This window comes from Diabrotica undecimpunctata, chromosome 3, assembly GCF_040954645.1.
Source record: "Diabrotica undecimpunctata isolate CICGRU chromosome 3, icDiaUnde3, whole genome shotgun sequence".
NCBI lineage: Eukaryota > Metazoa > Arthropoda > Insecta > Coleoptera > Chrysomelidae > Diabrotica > Diabrotica undecimpunctata.
Window position 1 is genome coordinate 14617927 of NC_092805.1, and position 21133 is coordinate 14639059.

General features: G+C 34.4%; 1 protein-coding gene across 3 annotated transcripts in view; it reads left to right on the plus strand.

Moving 5' to 3' along the window:
- Positions 1-1296: 1296 nt before the first annotated feature.
- The window catches only part of milt (trafficking kinesin-binding protein milt), a 173076-nt gene continuing 153239 nt past the window's right edge, over positions 1297-21133 (plus strand). The window contains exon 1 of one of the 3 annotated variants that reach the window (XM_072525331.1): positions 1297-1845. In XM_072525331.1, the coding sequence (XP_072381432.1) occupies positions 1749-1845 (97 nt within the window). In that variant the 5' untranslated portion in view covers positions 1297-1748. The remainder of the gene's footprint in view (positions 1846-21133) is intronic. The other 2 variants (XM_072525330.1, XM_072525329.1) reach the window with 2 other exon arrangements.

Sequence of the window (21133 nt, forward strand, 5' to 3'; positions counted from 1 at the left end):
CTTACCATCCCGGCCAGTATCAAAGACGCACCAGGGTTGGCATCCGTCTTTCGAAGGAAGTTTGGTCGAGTTGCAGAACTTCAATGCCAGGTGCCAGCTCCCGGTAAAACCTTGAAACTCCAAGATGCATCACGTTACCTTTTCTACCTGGTAACAAAAGACACTGCCCGTGACCAACCTACCTACCGAGATGTGTGGGAAGCTTTACTTCAATTGAGAGAGCACGTACTAGAGTCCGACGTGCAAAAGTTAGCCATGCCAAAGTTGGAGTGCCGCCAATTAGATTGGAGGGTCATCCGAAATATGGTGGAAGAGATCTTTAAAGACACCGAATTCCAGGTGTTAGTCTGTTGCAATCCGCATAGTTACTGGTGCGGAGAGAAAACCGTCCCTTGTCATTTTTATACAACTGGAAGTTGTAAAAGAGGGTCCAGTTGCCGATACCAGCATACAGTTCCGGTTCCAGTCCCGACAAGGTTCCAGGAGGAACCATCTTTTAAGAGGGGGGCAATGTTACGATAATTATCCTGGCCTAAAATAACCGTATTATATTATGACTAATGCTGTTCTGTTTTAGAATATACGAGACCTTTCGAATAGCTGGCATAAACTCCAAGTAATAAAAAAAACTGGTTCCATTCGAATCTTCCGGAATTAGGCCTGTCCATTCGAGGCGAAACCAGGTCAATTGAGGTCAAAATCCATGGGATTCTAGAGCAGCTGTTTTCGTATAAATATGAGGGAACTTTTATTTTGAAAACAGTTAGTTAATAAAGAAGATTCGCGCTCGTGGTATTATTGTTACGCTCGCCTACTAATAAATTATTGTATATGTAGTGATAAATAAACTTATATAAATGATCGTGCCTTTTAATAAATTAAAGTAGGAACAATATAATAAATTAGTAAAGACATTATAAATTAAAGACATAACAATTAATAAATTCACAACAATAGGTTTTTTTTTGTCAGTTATTAAATTAATAATAAATAAAATAGAGTACTGTACTCTCAGACATTAAGAAATGTGGTATACATTGTTTCAAAAAATGAAACATAATGTATTCCACATACACTTTACCTATACCTTACACTTTTTCGAACAAAAAAATTGAAAATTTAAAATTTATTCCAAACCTCATTTTCAAAGATAGTAATTATCTTTTCTCAATTATTTACATACATAATTTGTCCTCGCATTTCAAATGTTTTAAAATATGAATTTGTGTTTTGTGAAATCAGTTAGTAGCCAATGTACTTTTATTGCATTTACATCAGTCATCGCAATAGCTACACCTCAAGTGTCACGTCGACCTCTAAACACATATAATAAGTACTTATTAAAAAACTAAACGTCGGTCTATCGTCTCTGTTTTATCAAAAGATAACGAACAACCTCCAGATTGTGACGTAACCAGATTTCAAGATTTTCGATATTAGTGATAAAAGTCGATCGGGATAAAAGAAACTCGAAAAGTCTGACGGACTGGCAACCGGCCAGAAACTATTAAAATCTCAAAACCAACATCCTCAAACACCGTTCTATTAATTCTCATTCATGCAGTGACCGTCGGTTGCGTAAAGAACCTTGGGACACTCCGAATCGCTGTTTTTGTCTCGCCAGCTTGGATCATATCGGGAAGAAAAATATCGTTTTTCTGTGCGTGTAGTGAACTGAAAATGCAGATGCATAAGTGCTAGTGTTTTGTGTTGAACAATGCTCGGTTTCTTGACAGCAGGTACTCAAGATGCATCGCGGAGGAAGGCCAAGGGTGCGGGGTGGGAGATCTATCAACGTCAAAGATTGGGAGAAGCAAGGAGAGTTGCTCAAAGAATGGAATAATGGTAAATACTCCTCACTATTACAGTAGTTGCTAACTTATATCAAATATGTTTTTGGGAATAAACTATAATTATTATAAAATTAACTCTTTGTTTGACGTTTCGGCTTCCACATCTGAAGCTGTTTGCAAAACGAATCTTGTAACTAATAAAATATTGGTTTATCTTCGAAAAGAACAAGAACAAACAGAAACCTCAAATGAAGAGTTAATTGTGTAATTATGGTTTTAACGTTTTGTAAAAGTTTGTCTGATATGTAACAAAAAATAGTTTTAGAATTGTTAATAGGGCCACGTGTTTGAAAAATGCTGTTTTTTGGGTATCGCCTATTTGCTAGTAACGTTTTTTATACAGTTTAACATTGAACATGTATCCTCTAGTAATATCAATAAATTTTTGGCCAATTAACGTCCAATAATCTTATAAAACAATATATTTTTGGTAAATGAAAGGACTTATGTCATTTGATGTAATACGCCAAATGATCAAAGTTTTATCTATCCTATCCTATATATATATATATATATATATATATATATATATATATATATATATATATATATATATATATATATATATATATATATAAATAGGTACGTTAGAATTATCGGGTAAAGTGGTCTGTAATGAAAATCTTTCTTTTTTCTGAGATACTCAATATTTCGCCATTTATTTAATAGCTTCCTCAGGAGTAAAATAAAACAATTTAAACATTACAAAAAATGGCGTACAAATACATTTTAAAACACTCACAGTATTTAAAAGATTTCGCAAATAAAAACTGACATTGAAGTATTTGAAATATTGAATGTCAAGATTAAATTGTCTTAAGCACGTTCGTTACAACTATACGATAAAAAATTAAAATTATTTCAAATGTAAAAATAAAAATAACAATAAAAGAAACGTTAGAAGAATGATATTTCTTTGATGAATTATTAAGGTTAGTTGTTATTAAGATGAATGTTGGCTATTTTGAATATTTATAAATTTTGTTCAATATGTTACAATATATGTTACTTAACTGTCCAGTGTCCGTTTTATAATTTAAAGTGTTTTTATTTTTGTTAATGTAATACATCTCAAGAAATAATCTACTTTTGTAGTTATCAGTCTGTGCCAAAATGTGAGCTTTGTTATAATCTAGCATATGATCAGTGTTTTTATAGTGCTCAACTACTGCGCAAGTATTTTTTCCCAAGCGGCAATCACTTTTATGTTGTGTGATGCGTTGTTTTAGCCATTGTGATATTTGACCAATGTAGATATTTTGACATCCTAAACACGGTATTTCATAAACGACATTACTTTTATATAAGGTTGGTACTGGGTCTTTGATTTTTGAAAATAGTTGTTTGCTGTTCATGGTATTATATTTAGCTATACTAATATTAGGAACATTTTTGAATATGGATATGACAGAATGAATTAGACCATTAATAAAGGGAAGTTTTTTATATTTGATTGATTTGTTGTTAGAATCATGGACGGGACCGTCATAGAAATTAGTGCTGTAAATCAGTTTTTTTTTAAATTTGTTTAGGATATCCGTTGCTACGAAAAATGTTGTATATTATGTCCAGATTTTTTTGTAAAAAGTTGTCATCAACAATGGACATTATCCTGTTTTTCATACCTAGTACGGTATTATATTTTTGACGGGTGGTATGGTTTGAATAGTAATTTATATACCTGCCTGATGCTGTCGGCTTTTGGTACCAATCCAATGTCAAAATATTGTCATTTGTTCTTATTACTCTTGTGTCTAAAAATGGTATACTAAAATCTGTCTCAGTTTCAATTGTAAACTGAAGATGTTTATCAAACGAATTAAAAATGTTTAGTGTGGTATTGATGTGATAAGATGGAACTGCACATATGATGTCATCGACATATTTATATATAAACGGTAATTCAAAAGGTAATTGCGTAATCACATTATCTAAGAGATGATCAGTTACAATAGTTGCAAGGATTGGACTAATCGGGGAACCCATCGGTGTTCCAAAAATTTGAGAATAAAATTTACCATTGAAACTAAAGTAAGTGTTGTTAAAATTGAACCTTAGAATTTGTAGAAAATTGTCTTTTGATAATGTCGTGTAGTCTTTTATAAGGTTCCAATTTGATTCTATAATGTCCGTGACCATATTTAGTGGAATGTTTGTAAATAGCGACACCACATCTAAAGAAATTAAAACATAATCATTTGGTAACTGCATTCCCCTAACATTTTTTATTTATATTTGTACGCCATTTTTTGTAATGTTTAAATTGTTTTAGTTTACTCCTGAGGAAGCTATTAAATAAATGGCGAAATATTTAGTATCTCAGAAAAAAGAAAGATTTTCATTACAGACCACTTTACCCGATAATTCTAACGTACCTATTTATAAATTATTTTTTGGTCGAAATAATCACTTCTAATATATATATATATATATATATATATATATATATATATATATATATATATATATCCAACGGGTAAGAGATCTGGAGACCGACAGCTGGTTATAATAATACCTATTATTAAAATATTGCATATTTGTAATGTACGTAAAAAGGACAAACGAATTAAAAAAAGATCAAAATTTATCAACTAGAACAGGGATAAAGAAACATACGGTATTTTGAAGTTCATTAACATTTTTGAACGCTTAAATTTTTAATTAGCCCATTATAGTCCATTGAGATTACATTTTTGAGAGGACGCAATTTTATTTTTTTGATGTGAGGGTGTGGTTAGTATAAGCTTAGGGGGGCAAAGGGTTTTCTCGCTGTATCTCGTAAATTAACAACCCTACAGAAAATTGTATAAAACATTACAACTTTATTTCTATTACTTTTTATCATACTTAAAATTTAAAATAAAAAAGTTATAAACAAAAATAACTAAAAATGCTTGAACAATTTTTTGTTTGGGCTTTATAACTGTTTTCTGGTCATTTTACAATCAAATGATAACGAAGTAATATTATAGAGGCTTTTCATAGAGTAATTTTCACTACAAAGGTAGTGGTTGGTTTGAACAAGACAGTGACCCGTCTCATTTTAGAGATGATGTGCGGAATTATCTTCAAGAAATATTTTCAAATCGATGGATACATAGATTAGGTTTATTGAATGGCCACCTCTTTTTCCAGATTTAACCTCCTTAGACTTTTGGTTTTGAGGTTATTTAAAAAGCAAAATATGTATTCTAGGTCCAGACTGTATCACAGAGCTGAAACAATGTACAGTGGGTGATCAAATTATTAGAGCCACCTAGTAATATTCAATTTTTTTTAAAAGGGTATATAATTGAGCTGTATAATATATTAATGCGTTTGTTTCCATTTTATTATCTTGTAACACTTTATAAAAGTACAATAAATAGTTTGGCAACAGTGGCAACACAGCTGGCGTGGCAATACATGACTCAGATACTATTTTGGGTCAGCGCTGTCCTGCCTAGCTTGCAACATGTGTGCATATTATTTTATATTATTGGTGTTTAAAGTTATAATAAATAGTTTTTCTTTACTCTCTAGTGATATTCTGACAATCGTATACTATTTTTTGTGAATTTAGCAAACATTGCATGCTTGTTACACCAATAGTACACTCTAAGTATTCCCAATATCATGGGAAAAGCCAAAGATACCTCACCAAGGAAAACAGCGGAAATAAAAACTTTATTATTGAACACTAATCATTCTACCAGAAAAATGGCAGCATCCATTTCCAAAGTTTCAAGGGCAACTGTGGACCGGATAAAGAAGAAAATTTAACAAAAATTTGGATTTGACCCCACGGCGCAAACAAAAATGTGGTCAAAAAAAAATTGCACTACGAGATGAAAGAAAAATTCGAGATATTGTCTTGGCAAACAGAAAACCACCGCGAAGGATTTTAACGAGAATTATGCAGGAGTCTGGCATCAATATTTCACCGATGATAGCTCGTCGGCGAATAAATGTTATGGGGTTTTCAACCTGTCGCCCTGCAAAAAAGCCCCTACTCACACCAGTCATGAAGAAAAAAAGGCTTCAATGGACTAAAGATCATAAAGATTGGACCATTGATGATTGGAATTAGGTAAATAACATTACTTAACATTATTTTTATTTTATGTGGTTTACAGTTGATCAATTTGTTTTTCGGTCGAATCTACCGTGCAGATCCTCATGGATAGAGCTGAATTTCTAAGGAGAAGAGGGGAAAAATACAAAGCGGATTGTATTGTAAGGACGGTAAAGCACCCCCTGAGCATCATGGTGTGGTCTATCATAAGCCTGGTCTATCATAAGAACTGGTAGACTCTATATTGTCGAAGGAACAATGCGGCAGGACCAGTACTTGAGAGTACTTTAAACAAAAATGCTTCCCCAGGTCCAGGTATGGTTTCGGAATAAGAGATTCACGTTTATGCATGACTCGGCGCATTGTTACAAGACAAAAACTGTTCCAAAATTCCTTACTGACAACCAGATAAAGGTGCTCGAGTGGCCTGGTAATTCGCCAGATCTGAATCCAATAGAAAATCTTTTGAAGCTCACGAAGAAAGAAATTTCTAATGAAATTATGACCACAAAGCGTGAATTGATCGAGCGTTTAATAACAGTATGGTACAGGAATTAAAACAATTCAACAAAATTGCTAGAAATGTATAGAAATTATGCCAAGAAAGTTCCAGGCAGTCATTGCTGCAAAGGGTGACACCACCAAGTATTAGGCTTAAGGCATAATTTTAAGTGTTTTTATGTAATTACTCGATTCTTTTTTAATAATTGTAAACTTTATAAGGTTCTAAATCACACTATAACAGAATTAAGCACAAAAATATGTTTTATATCTCAATTTCATACCATTATTAAACAAAAAGTCAAATTTTATGTATGTCTAATAATTTGATCACCCACTGTATTAGAGAACACATTTTAAACATCACTACTAATATCATTCAAAATGTCACTGATGGATTCGAACATCGAATTGACCACCGTCAGATAGTTTGTGGTGGTCATTTTAACTGACTTTGTCTCTGAAAGGACTACTTATTTCTTCACTTAAATATAGGGTGTCCCATTAATAAAAGGTCAATGACGTCATAACTTCGATAAATATTAAAAAAACATTACCATTTGAAAATAAAAATCGACCGGTTTTTGTATGTTTTCCAAATTATATCAGGAATAAAATTATGAATGTTAAGCGTTACTTTTGGGGCACACTACGAGCCCCTTTCCATATCAGTTGGCCCACCTATGTAATTTGCAAATTAAGTCGATTACCATAAACAAATTATACTCTCCATGTTTTTTATAATTTCCCATATTAATTAATATTGCATTTTTATTAATATTTATTAAAAACATTACACTTATGGTCTTTCATTTATTTCCAACAATAAAAAAAATTCACTAAACCCTTGCTATGCAATCACTTATGTCAACATACGTTGATTTTTTCATAATTACGTTAAATGCAGAGGGTAGCTATCGAAAAATGACATCAAAACAATAATATTGTCAGTTAATGTTAAATGTATTTTGTAGTATTGTAAAGCTTTTTGCCGTTTGTGGATTGTACAATGGGTCTACGTAAAGTTATCGATGAGAAAATTTGTTCAATCATTATTAGATTTTTTAATTCTGGAAAATCCAATTCGGAAATAGCGAATATGGTGCAATTGTCACGCTATAGTGTGATAAATATAGTCAAAAGATACAAAACTACAGCTTCGGTCGTCACAAAACCTAGAAATGTACGAAAAAGTAAAATAACCGAAGCAGATCGAAGGGCATTAAGACGCATTATAGTGAAAAATCGACGAGCAACTTATATGGAGTTAGGCGTTTTATGGAGTGACGTTATTGGAAGACACGTTTCTAGATCAACATGTCATCAGAGGTCCACGTTATAAAATATTTTCTATGATTAGGACACTTAAAAATGTTGTTCGATGAATTAAAAGTTCCAAAATTTATGCTGCGCTTTTATTTTTGTTCTCTAAAATTTAATTTTTTTATCAATCTACCGTTGCGCCAACTGATATGGGAAGGGGCTCGTATATATTTCGGTTCAAACTGTGAGATTGTACAAATTCTACGAACCATATACATACATACAACTCTTATGTACTGGTGAGGGTTTTTATTGTAGATATTAAAAAATGTGTACATAAATTTGGAGAAAACAGTCTGTTAAAGTAGAATGAAGGAATCGTATATTTATTTTTTTTATTAGCTAATTACCAACATGCTTCAATGATATTTGGGTTAATTTAGCAGCAAAATACTTTTACCTCTACACACCGGTATAAAATACATATATGTGCTGATTTTCTAGCTCTTCTTTAAGATGCCGTTATTCTTCACTTGGTTGAAATCACTAATATTTCATTTATTGTATTTATTTCTGGTAGAACTGGCTCTATCATTAGTAATAGAATAAAAAATTAGTACTAATTACCTAGTAAGTCGTAATAACTTTATTATAAAAAAAAATCATTATCGCAGAATAGAATTGGGGTAAAAGTTCATCTTCCGCAATGACGGAGCATCCTTGGGAGTATTCCTGTTTGCTTTCTATCCTTTATTCCAGGTTTTTATTTATTAATGGGTTTTGTTTATCATTGGTTTTCTATATTGGTTATAATTTACTCTGTTCGTGTTTCTTTTTAAAATTCTTTTTGAATCTTCAAAGTGTATGTATGTTTTATTTCGTTCTCAATTACGTCATCGATATGTTTTTACTTAGTATCAGCGTGACTTTCTTCAATAAGTATATTGTTTGGCTATTTTTGATTATACCTGAAAATTTTCACGTTTTTTTTTGTAGATACATATTTATTCAATGTAAAGTAGTTTCCCGTCGAAGGTTTGATCTTTTTCTTCAAGTGCCATCTCCGCGGCGGAGGTCTGCAATCATCATAGCTATTCGGACTTTTGAGATGGCTGCTCTGAAAAGTTCATTTGATGTACATCCGTACCACTCTCTTAGGTTGCGCAGCCATGACATTCTACGTCTCCCTATGCTTCTCTTTCCTTGGATCTTTCCCTGCATAATCAGTTGGGACAAGGTGTATTTCTCTCCACGTGTGATATGTCCGAGATATTCCAATTTTCTTGTTTTAATTATATTTAAAATTTCTATTTCTTTATTCATCCTTCTCAGATCCTCTTTGTTTGTGACGTGTTCTGTCCACGATATTTTCAGAATTCTTCTATACACCCACAGCTCGAATGATTCCAGTTTTTTCATTGATGTCCCATTCAAGATCCAAGATTCCATTCCATAAAATAAAGTCTAAAAAACATAGCATCTCGCCAACCTAACTCTTAGTTCCAATTTTAAATCCCTTCTATAGCCCTACATAGCGCTCTTATCATTGTGTTGAAATTTGCTCTAGCCTTTTCTATTCTGATTTTGATCTCCTGAATGTAATCATTTGTGGAATTAATCATTGTTCCCAGATATGCATATCTGTCCACTTGTTCGAGGTTGGTTCCGTTTATTAGAAGATTCTCGTTATTTCTTTGAGTTTTCGATATTCTCATAAATTTCGTCTTCTTGACATTCATTGTTAGACCATACTCTTTTCCATACTCTGCTATTCTGGTCACCAGTCTCTGAAGATCTTCAATGTTTTCGGCTAAGATCACAGTGTCGTCCGCATATCTAATGATATTAATGGGAACTCCATTTACCTTTATTCCAGCTGTTTCACCCTCAAGAGCGTTTTTCAGGATCTCTTCGGAGTAGGCATTAAAAATAATTGGCGACAATACGCATCCCTGTCTCACTCCACATCTTATTTCAATTTCTTCTGACAGCTGTTCGTTAACACGTACTTTTGCTCGCTGTTTGTAGTATAAATTTGATATGATCCTGAGGTCGTTGTAGTCAATCTTCTTTGATCTCAGGACATTCATTAATTGTTTATGTCGTACTTTATCGAATGCTTTATTATAGTGAATAAAACATACGTATATATCTTGATTGACGTCCAGGCATCTTTGTATCAGTACATTCAGTGAAAAAAGAGCTTCACGCGTTCCTAGGCCTTTGCGAAAACCAAATTGTGTATCATTAACGTCTATGTCCAGTTTGTGATATATTCGGTTATGGATGACTTTTAATAGTAGCTTTAGCACATGAGACATCAAGCTAATGGTGCGGTATTCGCTGCATTCTCTTGCGTTTTTCTTTTTGGGGAGAAAAATAAAAATCGACGTTAACCACTCTTTGGGTAATACGCCTGAACTATAAATTTGGTTCAAGAGTGTCACTAAAACATCAATCAGCCAACAGATCCATGTTGGAACAGCGTTTGGAGACAGAATTCCAAAAATGCCAGCCCCAAGGAGCAGCGATTCTGCTCTCTGTCACAAGTTAAAGCAAATGATGGAATTTTTCAAAAATAAGAAGAATAATGTTTTAGATTGGCCCGGTCATTCGCCAGACTTCAACCCCATTGAAAATTTATGAGCCATTTTGCACAAAATCGACTGTACTACAAAAATAAAAATGATAGAAGCGGTCATTCAGGTTTGGTTTCGATGAAAGTATATCTGGGAACTGTCAGAAGCTCGTAGAACCTATACCAAAACGGGTAAAACTAGTCATTACAGCCAAAGGGCGACATACTTCTTACTAAATGATGTAAGTTTACCTTTATAGTTTTGTCAAAATATAATTTTTTTTCTAAATAATCTGTTTTTTCATTAAAACAGCCTATGATTCCATTAACTCTTACAGTACTGTAAGATGATGCGGAACTAAATAAAAATCTCTTTCTGTACAACCATTTTCTCTGGTTTGGAAAAGTACTTTCTTCTTTAACAAATTAATATATTCTTTTTTCTGGTGCCATCTCCGCTACGGAGGTTGGCAATCATCATAGCTATTTTAATTTTTGAGGCAGTAGCTCTAAATAGTTGTTTTGAGCTGCATCCAAACCATTCTCTCAGGTTCTTAAACCATGAAATTGGTCTTCTTCCGATGCTTCTTCTGCCATCTATCTTTCCTTACATTATGAGTCGCAGGATGCCATACTTCTCACCCCGCATCATTAATGTATTATTCATCATTAATTTTTTCTTTTCTCAAGGTAATTCCATAAGGATTTCAAAAGAAAACGGTTGGCATAATTTTCGCTATTGTACAACATTCCTGCATTTGTCTTTTTTGATGGTGGACATCCTTTGCCTGTCCATTACTTGGACTGTTCTTTGGTTCAGTAAATATGTATAATAATGGACGTAGGTTTCACTATCAGGATATGAAGCGACGCACGACGATAGAAAGAACAAATAAAAGGGGTGTGGGTTCAAAGGTGTAAAACTATGAATAAAAACGTATAAAGCTGGCACGAAAACACCACCAAAAATAAATAAAGAAAATACAAATAAAAAGTCAATCCTTTAATTTTATTATCGTTCCCTCCGGTTTTAAGAAAATTAGTAAAAATTTATAAACCTATATCTAAAAAAAAGTGTATATTTACTGAGAAAATAAAGTATTCTCCTACGCCGGCTCCACACATGGGTGCCAACGTTGACCCCAAGAGCGTTCGTCCAATGTGTGTACCGACAAAACTGTGTTGGAGCCAATGTTAGCGCCGACGTTTTTATGACTTGGTCCAACGTTGGGAGTTTTCCGTGGACTGTCGGTTTTTGCGTGCACATCAAAGGGATTGGCGCCAATACTGGTGTTGCCGTTGATGCCGACCACACATTGGCTCTACAGCAGTGTTCCAATCGGCGTATAATTATGCTATTTGCGCATAATTTAGTTGTTGGCGCGTAATTTTCGCATCCTACATAAAATTCAGTATCTAATTTAGCACAATCTAGCAAACCAAAAGAAAATAAACCAATAACAAGCCACAGTTTATAAAGAGTCCTCGTCTTCTTTTTTCTTTTAAAACGCTTGCGCTGCCATTTTACACAGCATTCTTTTTAAAAAATAAAAATTTACAATAATTAAAAAACAAATTTACAACATGTAAAAATCGATCTTCGGCCACCTGAGCCACCTCCGTTAAGTTTTTTAGGATTAATACTCCGATACACGTCGGTGGTCTATCAGAACGGGATTTATGCTCAAAAGGCTATTTCTTACATAAATAAATAATATACATATCTGGTTTTTCAGTACCTTTCAGTCACACAAGAAAATGTACTTATCTAAATATTTTACAAAAGTACATGCTTTTAATTTTTAAATATAGATCATTTTGTTCTAATAGACCACCGTCGTGTGGTCATGTAACTTTTAAAATATGTACTTCCATATATTGGCTGTGGATTAAAGTCACGTTTGATGCAGAATATAGCCAAAATAGAAGGCTAAGAAATTTGGGAATTGAGTTAATAAAAGAATAAATGCGATTCAGAGCCTCGACGTCAGGTTTACACTCATTATTCAGTCTGCAGTTGCCAAATACGGCATATCTAAAGATCTAGTAGCTTTAAGTAACGATGTAGACAAAATGGCGTAAAATTAATGACATTGCACTCATTATCACAACGGTCACAGCCGCTGAAATTTCCACGTCGGACATTTTGACGTTGGCTCTAGAGGGAACAAACTGATATCGCCCCAATACTCACCCGAACGTGGAAACATAGTTAACCCAACGTTGGATCCCATGTGTGGAGCCGGTCTTACTCATTAACAGAAATTGACTGTGTCGTGTGTAAACCACTATTAAGAGTCTAGCTAGAAAACAGTTTATATACACACAGGTGCAAAAAAATCGATCCATGGGTATTATTTGCTGAAAAAAGAAAATGTTTGACGATATTAGTTTTAAATCAGGTATATATGTAAAAGTATATGTTAGATTAAAATAATTTTTACAGATTATCCAAAAAAATCATTTATTTATAGAGACATACGCCAAAACTCAAAAATACAAGAATATTCAAAACTTTCTGAAATTAAGAAAAACATTGATAATAAATCAATATCTAGTGTTTCCCCCTCGGGCCCTTATAACAGCCTATACACGTCTAGGCATTGAGGTAATTAACCTCTGGATATCAAATTGATCCAATTGGTCCCATATTTCTTGAAGAGCCGCTGTAAGTTCAGCCAAGTTGTTTGGACGGGGTACTCGTGCTCGAAGACGTCTTCCCATCATATCCCATAGATGTTCTATGGGATTGAGATCGGGACCGCAAGCTGGCCAGTTCATACGGACAATTCCCACCTCCTCTATATATTGGTTGACGATTCTAGCACGGTGAGGACGCGCGTTGTCGTCCATAAAAATAAAATTTGGTCCAATGAAAGGAGCAAAAGGTACCACATGTTGATCTAAAATACTTGTTATGTATCTTGCAGCAGTCATAGGACCTCTATCTACAATAACTAAATCAGTATGGGCTTCTGAACTGATACCAGCCCAAACCATAACGGAGCCCCCCGATAACTTATTCTTTCCGCAATATTACATTAAAAATATCGCTCTCCGTGTCTTCTCCAAACCTTTTCTAGGCCGTCTGGTGACCTTAGACAAAATCTGGACTCATCTGAGAACAATACATTGCCCCAATCTGCATCACTCCAGTTGTCATGTTCTCTTGCAAAAGCAAGGCGAGCTATGCGATGTTCTATGTATTGGAGATAGGGCTGGCCTTCTGGATAATAAATTACCTTCTACAAGTCGTCGATGAACTGTCCATCTGCTTACATCCACATTTCTCACTTCGCTCAGACGATTTGCCAGTTCAACTGAAGTTAGATGCCGATTTCTCCAACATGATGAGACCAGAAATCGATCCTATCTTTCGGATGTTACCCTTCTACGACCTGATCCTGGTCTTCTTGTGAAGTTACCGGTGTCGCTAAAACGCCGAACTGCTCTTTGAACCGAAGATCGATTAACACCCAACATTTCAGCTGCATAATATTGGCTACGACCATCATGAACTAAAGTCACCGCCCTTGCAGCATCTGTCGGAGTTAGAGACATTTAGGAAGGATAATTAAATAAAAATATAACATGTTTTGAAATTAAAATCACTACACTAGTATGGTTGTTGAATTAAAAACAACATTCAATAAATATCTACTTGCTTCAGACCCTTTTTGACAAAAACCTGAAATACCAATTTGTTTTAAGAAATATAAAAAGCAATATTAAAAATATTATTTTCTTTCTCGTATACGAGGTTACACCTAAATTTACATACGTAATTTAATGTCTCTAAAATTATACAACTTTAAATAATTAAGAAATAAGGAATGGATCGATTTTTTTGCACCTGAGTGTAGTTTATGCCTGTGTATCAGCTCCGCTTCTTCGCGTTTTGGGATGACAAACAAACGATTTTAATTGTATCTATTTTTTGGTTTCACTCAAAAAATATGATAGGAACAAACATTTTAAGCCTACTACAATAAAAGATCTTATACTGCATACACTGACCATACAATATAAAAGTCAAGGCTTATTTGATTGCCCCTCCCGCACATAGGAGTGCCATTGAGAGTATAGTTTGAATGTCTTTATTTATATCATACCATTTACCTAGCTATTAAATAGATAGATAAATATTTACATAACGATCGATACAATAACCTGTATCCACTGCGAAAAGGCTCCGCTTTTAGTGTTTTCTTTTCTCTCTGTACGAACTAACAACTATTACCTGTAAGATCTATTCTAATGATATAAACTTGATTGTCCTCTCTCTTTCACTTTTTGTTGTGGAACAATTTTAACGATTCGATGGCGGACAGTTGCATCCAAGACTCGCTTAGGTGATCGTTACTACAATTTCACCTGTTAGCTACGTTTAGTAACAGTAATTAGATAATTTTCGCCGGTATCGCCGATATAAACAAATTAATTGGTCGGTAGTCGGTGTTTGGTGTTTTCCGTCTGAACGTCGATGAGGATTTTTGTGCTAGAGTGTGTGGTTTTATATGTGTAAAGAAAATATTTGAAAATTGGTGAGTCCTTCTAATTGGGTAATGACGATAAATATTCTAATTGTGGGAAAGTATAAGCATTAGTAATTGGTACCGTAAGTTCATAGTTATTCTTCTTCTGTCTATTATCTTAATATATAGTTGCTTGTTTAAACTTTTTTTATTTATTATCTATTTATGAATCAACTTTAAAGGATCATTGACGTAGTCAAAGTTTTATATTTTATAAGTACATTTATGGAATATAACTACTCGTATGATACATTTTTTATATCAGTTCTAATGGATGACTATTGGATGACATTCGAGTAAAATGTGGCGAGAACACTGAGCAAGCATATTATCACATAAGTAGCACTGCGGTTTCGACTCACCCTCCAGCAAATATTTAGGAGTGATGGCGGTGTGGCCTATTATTATTGGGATTGATTTCCAAGGGTATTATATATTTACATTAGTATCGGCTGCCATTATCCTTAAGTATTAAATTCTTGATTATAGGCTTTATATCTACATGTGAAATGCTTCTGGATTCTATTCTACAACTTCTAGACTCAAAACAGCTAGTTTTTCTAAGAAATCTACTTCTTCATTGCCATCGATTCGGATATATTAAGGAATTCATAAAAAGACAATATTTATGTTCTTAGTTTGCAGTTGTTTAATGCTAATTTGATAAGTAGTAGACTTTGATGATGAAGATTATTTAAGACAGTTACATAACTTGAAGGAATCCGAATAACAGGGTTTTTAATATTTTCTACCACAAAATTTATTGCAGTTAATTCGGCTGCGTAAATAGATGCAAATTAGGGGAGTTTGTATTATAATAAAAGTGGTATTTAAGGGATGTTAGAGGGTTTATTAACTATTTGTCACTCTTCCATTTAACGCTATATTTATTTGTATACATTAGGTTTAACGACTGTGTTTACATTATCAGCCGGAACATATTATAAACAATAACTCTATACGCTGACCTACGTTAACTGTTGTGAAACAATATTCTAATATCTCTATGATCCGATATGTACCGTATTTATACCTTCTTCATCTTCATGTGCCTTGTCCGTTCCGAACGTTGGCAATCAACATGGCTATTCTGACTTTGTTTACGGCAGATCTGAATAGTTCAGCTGATGACAATCCGAACAATTGCCGCCAGGTTTGGAGCCACGAGTGTCTTCTCCTACCTGGACCTCTTCTGCTGTCTATTTTCCCTTGAACGATCAGTTGTAGTACTCTATATTTATTATGTCTCATAACGTGACCCAAGTATTCCAACTTTCTTTTCTTTATACTTATTCCTACCTCTCTCTCTTTACCTATCCGGCGTAATACCTCTTCGTTGGTCACGTGCTCAGTCCAGGATATACGTAATATACGTCGGTAAGCCCACATTTCGAAGGCCTCTACTTTTTTCATCAATGTTGCGGTCATTGTCCACGCCTCCATTCCATATAACAAAACCGGGAATACATAACATTTCAGAAGTCGAATTTTGAGAGGTAGGGTGAGGCTTTTAGAGGTGAAAATTTGCTTCATGCTAGTGAACGATACTCTTGCCTTTTCTACTCTTATACGTATTTCCTTTGCTTGATCCCAGTTTGAGTTAACTGTTGTTCCCAAGTAGATGTACGAATCCACGTGTTCAATTCTTTCATTGTCTAATATCAGTTGCTGTGGTGGTTGTTGGGTTTTGCTTACTAACATCCATTTGGTTTTTGTGATATTTAGTTTGAGTCCGTATTGTGCACTTGTTTTTTGTATCTTACTCATTAGGCAACTCAGTTCCTCCATGCTACTTGCTAGAATCACAGTGTCATCAGCATACCTTATGTTATTAATTATTTCTCCATTTATCTTTATGCCTTCTGTGCTTTCCTCCAGCGCTGTCTTAAATACTTCTTCTGAGTATATATTAAAGACAATAGGAGACAAGATACAGCCCTGTCGTACCCCTTTCTTGATCTCAATTTTATTGGTCAATGTAGATCCTACTTTCACTTTAGCTGTTTGGCCCCAATACAGACTCGCTATTGTTCGAATGTCTCTGTAGTCGACTCCGATCTTATGGAGAACTTCAATTATCTTTTCGTGCTTTACGTTATCGAATGCTTTTGCGTAGTCTATAAAGCATATGTACACGTTTTTGTTCATATCTCTGCAGCGCTGGATGAGTACCTGTAGACTAAAAGTGCTTCTCTTGTCCCAAGAAAATTCCGAAACCCAAACTGCGAATCTTCAATGTTATCCTCGCATTTTTTGCTTATTCTGTTGTAAATAACCTTGGTGTATGCCTTCGAAATGTGGTTAATTAGACTCATCCGATGTTGATCACAAGACTTTGCTTTTGGTTTTTTCGGTATGGCAACAAAAGTTGACTCTAGCCAGTCTTCAGGAAACTCCCCGCTGTTATAAATATTGTTAAAGAGTCTGACGAGTGAGTCTAGAAATTGACTGTTTGTTTCGCACAGCATTTTCAATACTTCCCCGTATACGTTATCGTTGCCTGGTCTTTTGTTATTTTTAAGACCCTTTATAGCATTCTCCACTTCTGATTTTAGAATAGAAGGGCCAGTATCATCATTGCTCAGTGTATACCCACTAGGACGGTCATCATTAAACAGTTGTTCCACATAAGTTTCCCAGATTCTAACTATTTTGTCGGGGTCTAGTTGTAGATTTCCATTTTTATACCTATAAATATCTAAATACCTGTGTCATTTCAATGGTAGCTTGGATGTTATTATTTAATGAAGCGAAGCCTATGTCTAGGTCAATAATACGACTTCCAACTCGGGTCAGTGGATTAATTATTGTTAAACATATTAGTAGTGAATTAATTTAAAAAATGGCAAAAAATAGACCAGTACACATGGCATTCATAGATTTAAAAAAGGCATATGACACGGTCCCCAGAAAACAACTATGGAACACGATGAAGGAAATCGGAATAACTCAAAGGTTAATAGAAGCCGTAAAAAACCTTTACAACAACAAGGTAAGAGTTAAAACCGGCAATAAATACTCCAACGAATTTAAGACCACAAAAGGCTTATTACATCTCCGACACTGTTCACGATATTCCTCGAACAAATATTAAAACCATGGAAAAGGAAATGTGAAGGGATGGGAATACCAATCCGGGGCAACTTCTTGTACACATTAAGCTTTGCAGACCCAAGTGGTAACGGCTCAAGATGAAGAAGACATGTGCTATATGCTCCGAAAATTAGAAAAGGAATACACAAAAAATGGACTGGAAATAAATCTAGAAAAGACCGAATATTTAACAACGGAGCAAGAACCAGTGAGAAACTTGGAAATGGACGATAATAGGGAAATTAACGGCACTGACAAATTCAAATATTTAGGATTCATACTCTCAATAAATGGAACCACCGAGCAAGAGATAACCAGCAGATTAGCACAGACAAGGACATGTATTAAACAAATGAACGGGGTACTGTGGGATAGACAGATTACCAGAAATACAAAGAAGAGAATTTATAACACCTTGGTACGCAGTATAATGACCTATGGAGCAGAGAATTGGGTAATAAATAAACTAAACAGGTCCAAAATCACAGCAACTGAAATGGAGTTCATGAGAAGAAGCTGCAGAGTGACAAAAATGGATCGCATCAGAAATGAGGAGATAAAACGAAGAATGGCAGTAGAACAAGACATACTCAGCTACATCGAAGAAAAACGTTTAATTTGGTATGGACATGTGAGAAGAACAGATCATACAAGGTGAATAGCAAAGATTTCGGATTGGAGCCCAATAGGAAGGAGGAAAAGAGGTAGACCCCGAAGATCATGGAGGGATGAAGTAGACGAGGCCATGAAAGACGAGACCTTAGAGATGGAGAATGGCAGAACAGAAAGGACTGGAGACGTTGGCTGAAAGAAGGAAGGCGACGACAGCTGTAAAAATCCTTATATAGATAGATTGTGATTAGTAGTGAATTCTTTCTATTATAATTTAATAATAGTTTCAAGTACAGAGTACACCTGTTTACTATATTTCTTTGTAAATATATTTACTTTACCTCAAAAAGGTCGAGTTTTTGTTAAATGTCTTTAAGTTTTTATCTCATAAATCGCGGATTCTTTCATATATATTCTAAAAAGAATTATTTGCATTACATCTAACGGTCAATCCGACGTAATATTATAGGTACAAAACAAACAATACGAACCGATCCTTTTACACACTGCTTAAATGAGACCTTTTTATTTACACAATACCCGAAGTGCTAATCTTAGGTGTCAGTAATTTTATGGCCATGGAAAATATTTTGAACAGTACACCTGTATTTTTATCGTTCTATTCGCACTAAAATGTTTTGTTAATGGTCGGTCGTAATATATTTTATTGCTTTTGAGTTTAAAAAATTACAAGCCATAAAAATATCGTAAAAAATCTCCCCTTGTTTAAAATCTCTATAAAATGCTGGTTCTTTGTCTGAAGCGATAATTTCTAATCTTTCATCATTAGCATTAACTTGTATGCGTCCACTGCTGGACATAGGTCTCCCTCAGTTCTTTCCATCTGTCTCTGTCTTGTGCGGCTTGCATCCAGTTATTGCTAACATGCTTCAGGTCGTCAGTCCAACTAGTTGGTGGGCGTCCTCTGCTCGGTATTGCTTCCTGCCTTGGTCTCCACTCTAAAATACGTTTTGTCCATCGGTTGTCTGATAATCTGGCGACGTGTCTTGTCCAATTCCATTTTAGCGACGCGATGTTTTCGATAGCGTCTGTTGTTTTTGTTCTAAGACGTATTTCTTCATTTGGGATTTGGTCTCTCAGAGAATACATCCAACATCTGGTGCTCCATAGCCCTCTGAGTCACGCGAATCTTAGTCACTACGTTTTTTCTGAGTACAGGTAACATACATTGGTCAAAGATTTTCCTTTTGGGGCATATGGTTAGATCCGATTTAAATACATAGTTTAATTTAGTCTAGTCTCTAGACTCTGGTCTTTAGTCGGACAATTATCTCGACGCTCTATTACACAATATTTCCTCCTTAGTAGGACACTCATTTCGTCGCCTTATACGCATTATATAACGCAGTTCTCAGTTAATAGAACCATATTTCGCCTTAGTGCACAGCTCACTCTCTCTATACGTATTAAACGTACATACTGGACGTAGCAAAGTGGTCATTTAAACTCAGTTATTTTCAAGACAAATTGTAAAAGTAACTGTACTCGAATAAAATAAAAATACTGTTTCCAATTTAATCGGAGTCTTTCATAAACAACCCCTTAGAAGTTTTTTTTCTCGTCTTATGTTGGAGGAAAAGAACATCCACAACAACTGTATAAAAAGTACACATCAACATCACCGAGCAGAAGTTGAAATACAAAGCTACAAATGAAATTCGAACAAGTTAGCAATTATTGTACGTACCTAGCAATATGTAAGCGAAAATTTACAGATAGGAAATAAAAAAGCAGGAGCATTAAATAAGTTATATCAAATAGCTTTTCAAGAAAAGCAAAAATATATATTGATACGGCAATGTTGAGACCATTGGTGTTATATGCAAGTGAGACCTGGATTTTAATGTAAGCAGAAGGGGGAGAATTGGAAAAGAAAACTAACAAGACAATAATCCTAGAAATCAAAAACGGAGATATCTGCAGAAGAAGAACTAATACTTAGGTAATATATTTATATAAGGAACCTGTAATAGCCCGAGTAGCCAAAGCAACGAGATTAAGATGGCTAGGACATTTGACACGAATGAATGAAGAAAGGATGCCAAAAAATAGAAGAAAACAAAGTTGGGAAGTAAAACAATAGTGACACGTCTTAGTTAAGGATTGCACGATGAGATGGAGAAGGACCTAAGAGAAGAAAGACATTAAAATTCATCACTGGAGAGTGATGGACAAATATCGAGGAGAATAGAAGGGAATTGGCAACCTATGGGTATAAATGCCCTACGTTAGCATTATATGTGTTTCTATCTTTTACATAAAAACGATTAAACTTTAAATTTCTATGAACAGAAAGCTTTAAATAGTACTTGTGAATAAACAATAAACAATGTTAAATGTTTATGATCGTTCAAGCAAACAATTAAAAATTACAAAAGTGGTATAAAAAATCGTTGTTAACTACGTACTAAATAAATTTTATAGTTTTAAGATTTAAAGTTATGTATAAGTCATAACAACACTGTAAAGTGTCGTAATTTGTCACAAAATTCTTAAAAAAAATACAGTCGATTCAACGGCTAATTTTCCAGTAAATTATTTAAACCGTTGCTGTACTATGTTTTTGGTACGTTGTTTTTGGTACTCTCTTTGAAGTCTCTATGATTCGGTACTATATACCCTT